This window comes from Myotis brandtii, unplaced genomic scaffold, assembly GCF_000412655.1.
Source record: "Myotis brandtii unplaced genomic scaffold, ASM41265v1 scaffold24, whole genome shotgun sequence".
NCBI lineage: Eukaryota > Metazoa > Chordata > Mammalia > Chiroptera > Vespertilionidae > Myotis > Myotis brandtii.
The window spans coordinates 887,725-896,959 of record NW_005359063.1 but is presented as its reverse complement, the minus strand read 5'-3'; the positions used below and the strand labels follow the sequence as shown (position 1 = coordinate 896,959).

Here is a 9,235-nt window from a genome sequence, read left to right as displayed (position 1 = left end):
TCTTCTTCAGGGACGCGCCCGCCGGGGACCACGACTACGCGCTGCCGGTGGGGAAGCAGCCGCCGCAGGACCTGCTGGAAGAGGACGACGCGGCGGGAGGAGTGTGCCTCCATGTGGACAAGGATAAGGTGTCGGTGGAGTTCTGCTCGGCGTGCGCCCGGAAGGCGTCGTCTTCTCTGAAAATGTAGGGTCAAGTAATCTGCTCTTTACCCGCGTTTCCCCCTCTCAGCTCCCTTAACACCATGTCAAACTCCTTAGTGGGACATCGTCACTGGACACATTTCAGGTGGAGAGAAAAAAAAAAAAGTAATATTGAGTCTTTTAAGTGTTTAGCTAAAAGCATGAATGTGACACTGTAACCAACTCCCAATGATAACATGTGACTATTAAATCTCTCTGACAGTTTCTTTTTTAGGTGATTTCCTTCCTGCCAGGCTCCGTTGTAGGGGTTACAGAACAGTGGTTCCCGCCTCACCACCTGGTAAGGTTCCATCTCTTCACGTACCGCTCATGCTCTGCTGCTTAGTCTACTTTAATGGGCAACATCTCAATTTTGTGTGTGCGTGTGGTTTTTATTTTTATTTTTATCTTTTTTCTTTTTTGGAAGGCGGGAGGGGAATGTAATTTGGGCCCTGTCCACCCTGGAAACAGACTTGTGCTGGTCAGTAATGTATTTAAGATGCTTCTTCATGGTTGAAATAGCTGTTACTGTGTCCCCTTGTTCAGACTTGCGTGTACCTAGCTCTTCTGTCCCCAGTGTGGACATGGCCTTGGATGACATCGATTCCAACTGTACACTGAAAGCTGCTAATAGAGATACAGTTTGGAGACAGTGAAACAGGTGAAGTTGAATGGAAGTTCCGAGTTGTACAAGGTGCAAATTGGAATTCCAGTATTAGAGCAACTTTGCAGAGGTTGACCAATAAGTGTTTGGGGCATGCACAAAGGTGATAGTTATTTTGCTGGAGGTGACAACAAAATAACTCTTAAATATTCAGTAATGCCTTTTAGTTTTAAGTAGGAGATCTAGAACCACAATATTCAGATTAACAGATTTTAATATCTCACTGTTAGAGAAGTTGGAAATTAACATGCGTATCAGACTCCTGTGTTAGCTAATTGAAGGAGGACTAAGAATGGTTAATGAAATGCTTCTCTGAGGACCAGCACAGTGATGACCCTATTACTGAGTATGAATAAATTGTTGAACACCTTTATTTTTGTTGTATTAAAATTTTAGGTTAAATTTATGTATGATTCGATTTTGAAGGTTGTGAAATGTGAATGAAAACATGTAAAGTGAGGCTTCACAAAGAATCTTATTTTCCATATTTCAAAGGTATTTTAAAAATTGAGTGGTGCTGACTACTTAATGACACGATTGACACTTTTTCCAAAGATGGGATATATTCTTCCCTTGAAGTTCTCTATTGTCTATTGTCCAATTGTATAAATTGAGTTATGGTGGCCTTCAGTGTAACAGGCATTAAGAAATTCTTTGTTAAAAAAAAAAAGAAAGAAAGAAAAGAAATTCTTTGTGAAACATCACTGTTTGATAAAGTATATACCTATTTAGCATCCTTGTTTTTCTTTGTGCTAAAGTGGATACAGCTGTTGGGGCAGAAGAGACGGGACCAGCTGCTGGCCACATTTCCTGCTTTATTTTAAAAGGTAGTATAAGAAATGAGGAAAAGAGGTAATATCAGGGCTTCTGCTGTCTTTTCTTTTAAAATGTTCATAATTAAAAGTTATTCCAGCAGTCCAAAGATGTAAGTTATCTTACACACAAAATGTTTTATTTTGTTGTTATTTGGTTATGAAAATGGAATCCTTGTTCTTGCACAACTGTAAATGTTTTGTTTCTAGATAATACTAGTTGAGACTTAACGGTCTCTGGTTTCCAGTGCATCACAGCAATTTTGTAAAACCATCTTCTGCACTTGAGCATGAATGGGTAGTAGCCAAACTCACAGCCTGGAGTTATGAATCTGCTTATATCTAAGTGCAGGAGCAAGCCCCTCACGATGCAGCTGCATGGATTTTTAGTGCCTACTGAATTATACATAAACATATATATATAAACCAAAAGTAGTTGGAAAATTATTTAAAATGACTAATTTGTGCTATCATTATGAAATATGTTAAATGTAGATTTTTGAAACAGAAGTCTTGAATTGAAATTTAATTAATACTTGAACATTTTGTATATATTTCTTTGTATATAATTTTGTGCAGTACCAATGACAAAAATATGGTGTCATAATAAAACCAGGTTTGTTGATCTTTCAGTTATGGGCTCAAAGAATTTTTTCATCTCTAATATGACATTGAAAAATAATGGATGAGAATAGGAAAAATGATTGTTAATGCTGACTGTGGGTCTTAAAGGTTCTGGAAGCAGTAAGTGCGTTTTTCTAAAAATTATACCATTCCTTGGAATATTTTCTTCCTAACATCAGTGCTTTTCCTGCATTATTTGAAGTTGGGGCTGGGGAAAACAGTAGTCAAAAGCTTTCTGAATTGGGATGTTTTGAAATTCCAAGTATAGATTTTTAGAATGTCATTTTATAAATGGCAGTTTTTGAAAATACTTGATTAAGAACTTTTGAAAGTGGAGATTAGTATCACCTATTTTTAAAGCTGCTTTGTTAGGTTACTTATGTTTTAACTGTCTTTTCTTAGTTTCCATTTCATTTTTTTTTCCCTCTAATTTTGGTGACTCAGTGATTTTTGTCATTTTTTGCATCAGCTTCATAGTCTTGTTTTACATGGTATTGCATGTATTTAGGACCTGTCTAATAGGGGCTTTAAATAAATTTGGTCATATTTATGTATAAACACATTTTACTGTAAATGTCTTGAGTTTCTGAATTTACAACAGATCTGTTTATTTCAGTATGTAGTAAACAATATCTTAAAAGTGTCCTATTCACTACTTGTTAATTAAAAAAGTTATGATTAATATGAAACTGTTGTCTTACTATTTTTAGAAAATTGTGTTCTGGTGAATAATAGTTGTATAAAGATTTCTGGAATATATGGATTGTTTTGAAATTTTCCGGTTTGGTTTTATTTACTGTAATGGATGAAAATAGCATTTGGGCAATCTTTTTTTCCCCTCTGAATTTTGCCTCTATGGCAAAATGATACAGAACTAGACTACAGATGTCGCTTTTTAATATTTGTCTTCTGATGGTGACAGGAATTCATACATTAACTGAACTAACATCATATTGACCTATTTCTATCATATTGACTACTGTTTCTGTACTTCCTTGACCTGACTTAACTAAAATGTCCGTGTTTGTTAAAATGTAGTCACACCTCTGATATAAGCCGACAAAAAGTGTTCAAAATATTTTAAATATTTGTACATTTTATAATCACTAAATTAATCTCTCTCTCTTCTCTTTGAACAGCTTAGCAGTGTCTGCAAAAGCGAATCTTTTCCTACAACCTGTTAACTGACTGGACTGATGGTAACAAAGTAGTTGTGGGAGCCATGTCTGTCAAAAATTTGGCATCTGCTGAAAAAAATGAATGCCATTTTCAAGTTCCCAAATTACTGCTATAGTGGTTTCACTTTCCAGAAATGGAGATTTGAAAAGATTCTCTGGAATCCTTGAAAGACTTAATAGAAATACATGAGACTAAGTTAATTTTGGAACAAAATTATACTTTTTTTTGGTCTTTCAAAGGAATGATACTCAGTTCTTCGAATACCTTTTTAAAAATTGTAACTATTGGAGAAGAGATTATAGTATTTCATCAAGGAGTATTAGATTCTTTACATAATCAAGAGCACATTCTATGGAATTATGTTTAGTGGAGTAGAATTGATAAACAAGCCATCAGAGATCACAGGCATATCATGAGTTTGTATTTCCTGGAACATGAAAGATAATCTGAAGTACAGACAGATCTTGCCAAGTAGAATATGAAAGTTAATGTCAAGTCCTTAACTATAAAGAGTAATTTTTTTAAATAGAAGCATTGTCTGTATATCTTTGAAAAAGTTGACTTATGATAAAATGTGTGGGTAGTTAATTGCAATTCAGGGTAATATCAGGATGTGTGGATTCTGAGGTTTTGGCTTCTTGCGCTTTCTCTGAGTACTTGACACAAAATTTTTTGAATATTTCGAGTTTTCTAATGAATGGTATACTAGTTTCTACTGTTTCACTTAATTAAAATTTCTCTAGTGTTATGTAAGGGCTTTAGTATTCTGGATGATGGGAGTGGCTTTTTTCATGGAATATGGGGTTTTATTTAATCGAAACATTTCTCCAGTTTATTACAGTGTGAAAAAAACACTCAAAACTCTGGATTGTTTTATTTCATTTTTGTTGGATTGTGTTAATACATTCTTTTACCTGGTCTAGACCTAGCTATGCTATCTTATCTTACTTACATTTGGGAAGTATGCAGATGATAGACGTGGGAAATGGTAGGACATTAGCTCTTACTTCTTTCCAGAATACTTTACTATAACTATTATACAGTTTATTATATAGTATTATACAAAACCTATTAAATCCACTCAGTTTCTTATATTCTAAGTGTATTCAGTGTCTGTTACGCCTGGCAGCAGACTATTCCCAGTAGCTTCTACAGTGACTAATAGGTGTTTTTACAGTACCAACAGTACAGCCGATTATAATTCTACAACCAATGATTAGGCATCAACTATTCTGCTTTGATGGAACACAGTGAATAATTCACTTTTAATGAGTAATTATTTTTTAAAAGATGTGATTACCAAGTTTAGCATTTTGAAGGTTTAGTTTAAGGTCTTACTAACTTAGGTTTTTAAGCTAAACAATCTGATAACGAGGTAGTAATATATTTTTAAGTTTTTAGTTTTTTCCCCAGACACATTATCAATACAAAGTTTTGAGACCCTCCCAAATGTTTATTTTTATATTTTACTGTGTTTTTTCTTCACAACCTGGATAGTTAACCACTTCAGCCAGGAATCAAAAAGGGGGAGGTTTTTCATTAGAAACTTGTAGAATGTTTTGTTTGGCAAGCACAATATATTTCACACATTTGAACTTTAATACCTCAATACTCTCTTCACCAGTTACTCCCTGTGGTCTTATCAGACTGAGCTCTGATCTAGACTACAAATGGTCATTTATTTTAAAGTGAAGAAGAATTAATCTGGAGGTATTTTAAATTTGATTCAGAAAGTAGCTTTATCATTAGGAACATAATGTAAAATTAGAGAAAAACAATTTTTTTTTAAGATATAGAAAGTTGCTCACTAACTCCTTTTCATTGCTTTGGTTATTGACAGTAGTGTTTTTATTCCTATTTTTTTACTTTTCCCCAATTTGTGCATTCAGGATTTCTTACTCAGCTGTTTCCCCAAGTTTTTTTAAAAGAAGCCAGTATACAACAGGCTTTAATAATTTTTAAAATTTTATTGAGCCCAAATTACTTGTTTTGATGAGAATGTTTTGCTCAGTTTTTAGTTATTCTAATTTTACAATCTAAAAGTGTTGGTATACATAGGTGCAGTCACAAATGGTGTTTTGAGCATTTGTGTACTTCTGCTAATATTCAGACGAATTTTATTGGTGAGCCAACTTCCTTTAGAATGTGCCTCCAAATTCTGTATCTTTCCTATTATATACCCATTGAGGTCAGTTTCCTAGACCTCCCTCTCTGGATTTCAGTGTACTTATAGTACACTAAATTTATATTAAAAATTTATATTAAGTATAATATATGAATCCTTTCTTTTTAGAGCCAAATAACTGTAAATTGTAAAAGACAGATTTAAATAGTTCGCTGTCACTGAACTATTAAAAACGATTTTCCTGACTGAGGCAGTGTTCTTTAGGTCTTGGCTACAAATGACTTTCCTTAAATTATAATGCAGATTCATATGTCATAGTCCCCCTGACCAAAAATTTTGGTAAGGTAGATTTATAGCAAGATTAGAAATAACATGCTCTTTGGCTTATGTTGCCCATTTTATTAATTGAAAAGATGATTTAAGAAATACATGACATAAAGGACATATTAGAAAGAGATCCTGAAGCCGTTGTGAATTCTATTTTATTTATAGACTAGAGGCCCGATGCACGAAATTCGTGCAAGAGTAGGCCTTCCTTCCCCCAGCTGCCGGCACCGTCTTCCCTCTGGCACCTGGAACCCAAGCTTCCCTTGCAGCCCCCCCTTCATCCGGAAGAACATCCAGTCTAATTAGCATATTACGCTTTTATTATTATAGATGGTATGCTTGGGAATAAATACTGTGGGAATGTTTAAGAATATGTAAAGAAACAGTTTGCACTAATTTAGTTGCATCAGTGGGTTTTAAGTTATCCAAATTGATTATACCCTTCTCTGCTTTTTAAGAAGTCTAATTTAGTATTTTGGCTTTCTTGTTTTTGAAGTTAGCAATAACTTTTAATCCTTGTTTTCACTGTGACAGGTAGAACTCTGCTTTAAATAAAAGTGACAGAATGCAGATGAAATACATAATTTGGGGTCAGAGCTTTATCTTGATATTTTAGCTTGTAGAATAGGTAACTTTTTTTCCTTTTAAATACCTGTTAAAGATAAATCATCTGCTTTCTGAAAAATTGAAAATGTAATTTTAAAATTTCACTTAAATAATCTTCAGCTTCATTGCTTTCTTTAGAGATACTGAAAGCCTATTTCATGAAAGTGCTCCTTCTAGATGATAGACTATGTTCTCCTTTTTTAATATATAATTTTAAGTAGGATAACATCACAACCATTGTCACTAATACAGTATTTGGAAGGAATAGTTAAGATACTTGTGAATATGATCTGTGATATCACTTAATATTTTGTTTGGTACAATTGGCTTGTTTCATCAGAAAAGTATTGGTCTAGATAGGTGCTGTCCAATACTGTAACCTTTAGCCACATGTGGCTAAAACCTTAAAATTTACAAGTTATTCATTTGCATTAGTCATATTGCAGATGCTCAATGGCTCGTAGCTAACATTGTCAGATATAAAACATCACAGAAAGTTCTGTTGGACAATGCTGATTTAAATGCTGTCACAAAAGAAAATCATTTAAAGAATTGAGGTAAAAAGTTTTAGGAAGGGGCCCAGCTGGTGTGGTTCCCGTCGACCCATGAACCAGGTCAGGGTTTGATTCCAGTTCAGGGCATAAGCCTGGGTTGCCAGCTGCATCCCCAGTAGGGGGTGTACAGGAGGCAGTTGATCAATGATTCTCATCATTGATGTTTCTCCCTCTCCCTCTCTCTGACATCAATAAAAAATATAATAAAAAAAGTTTTAGCAAGGGGAACACAATAGGTTATGTCTAATATTTAAATTATCTTAGGAAGTAAAGAAAGACGGATATTTCAGAAAAAACCAGTAGCAATAGGAATATGGCTACCATATGAGTGCCTGATAGCATCAGGTAGGTGCTATGTTAGGCAAATTACATGTTATGTAATACCAATATTGAGTGAGGTTAATGATGAGCATTGAGGGCCAGAGAGGCTAGTTAACTTGCTTAGCATCACAGAGCTTAAACAAAGGCTCAAATTCTGTGATTCTAAAGAACTATTCCATACTAGATGGGAACTTCAAGGGTAGGATCAGCCTGTCTTCTAAGACTATAGCTTTCCAAGGATATAAATAGGTGACTTTTGAAGCATGTAGCTATATAATTAGAGCTCAAGTTGAGCCTGAACAACCATCTGTAAAGAATACTGGAATTGATCCCTCTGTGAGGAAGGTTAATGAAAATGTTCTAAGAGTCTGGATTAATACCAGTGGAAACAATGAATTAGGAAACTGAAGTGTAAATAACATTTGGTGGTATACTGATATTCCCACTCCACCCCCCATTTTCATTCCTGTTTGGATTCATTATGAAGTCTTCACTGTAAACTGTTTTATGGTTGTGTTTTGTTGTTTTTTCTCTCTGTTAAAGATCAAACTCTGCCTAATTTAAAGGCATAGAGCAAGTGTGGTGAAGACATTACTGGGCAAACTAGAGAAGTGATGCTCTTGTTTAAGTGGGTAGCCTTTACTGGTATTCAGTAGGTCTCATTAGAGTTGTATCTCATGATAAATTATAAGTCTACTAGAGGCCCGGTACATGAAATTCGTGCACGGTTGGGGTCCCTAGGCCTGGCTGGCTATCAGGGCCGGGCCGGAGAGGAGGCGATGGTGGCCGGGCCTGGCGCAGAAGGAACACACTGATGCCACCGTTGTCAGCGCCCCACCACCACACAGTTCCCTGCCTCCCCCCTCCTCCTTCCCTTGCCACTATGCCGCCACCGTGGCGGGCTGGTGGCGGGCCAATCAGGGCCTGTGGCAGTGGGGAGAGACAGAGCACGGGAGATTGGCCGCTGGCCCCAAGGAGGGAGCCAGCCCTCAGCCCTCCTGGGAAAGGGGCCACGTCCGCTGCCACCCACCCCCAATTCCCTGTCCCAGCCCCAGGGGCCGGCCCCAATCGGACCATCAGGGCCTGCCGGCCGGAGTCAGGAAGAACCACAGGAGGTTGGCTGGCCCAGAGAGGTTGGCTGTGGGAACGCACTGACCACCACAGGGCAGCTCCTGCATTGTTGCCCCTGGGTGGTGAGCGTCATAGTGACCAATCATTCCGGTCACTTAGGCTTATATATATAGATGTTCATATAGTAGACATTGGTTATTCTTACAGTTTTATTTTTGTGTACACATTTGCTTAACAATCACTGAATTTTTAGGCCAGGTTCAGGTAACTGAAGAGCCTTTATAAGTAGTTTATATTGCCTAGAACTAAGGTATGCTGAAAACCCAGTCTGGAGCAAAATGGGAAATAACATCTTTCTAAAGATAGGTTGAGAAATTCTGATCCAGTAAGTTAAGATGTTTCCTCTCTCTGGTAGCAGGGCTGAGGAATACCTGTAAGAAAATATTAACAGTTCACTAGAAAAGATCTTTGTGTCAAGTGGCAAACCAATATACAATGTATGTATTAATCTCAGAAGTTAAATAGTTTAAAGATTAAGGCATTACTACTATTAGTCCTCAAAACTCTCTTTGGGGCTTTTTTTTTTTTTTTTTTTTGCCTCTTCAGTTCACCAATGGAAGCTCATAGAGCATAGACTGCTTGATATAAGAGTTCAGAGAAAAACGATTATTTTGGAGTAGAAGGCTTATAGCTAGACATTTTCTGATGGAAATGCTCTTAGTGGAAGTGCTCAAATTCTTAAAAACATTGTATATATAAAACTAGAAATTTG

General features: G+C 36.3%; 1 protein-coding gene and 1 long non-coding RNA gene across 5 annotated transcripts in view; one reads left to right on the top strand and one right to left on the bottom strand.

The window, feature by feature from the left end:
- The first annotated feature begins 8 nt into the window (after nucleotides 1–8).
- LOC106726206 lies at nucleotides 9–4,553 on the top strand. Of its 4 annotated transcripts, none has more exons than XR_001362230.1 (3): nucleotides 9–481; nucleotides 1,603–1,671; nucleotides 3,420–4,553. It is a non-coding gene; the product is annotated as an uncharacterized LOC106726206 (long non-coding RNA). The 4 variants fall into 4 exon arrangements; XR_001362229.1 differs by having other exon boundaries at nucleotides 727–1,671; XR_001362227.1 differs by having other exon boundaries at nucleotides 1,603–4,323.
- A 4,105-nt stretch (nucleotides 4,554–8,658) lies between these two features.
- TMEM126A (transmembrane protein 126A) overlaps nucleotides 8,659–9,235 on the bottom strand; it is a 7,314-nt gene continuing 6,737 nt past the window's right edge. The window contains exon 5 of the mRNA XM_005866853.2: nucleotides 8,659–8,894. Coding sequence (XP_005866915.1) covers nucleotides 8,702–8,894 — 193 coding nt within the window. The 3' untranslated portion in view covers nucleotides 8,659–8,701. The remainder of the gene's footprint in view (nucleotides 8,895–9,235) is intronic.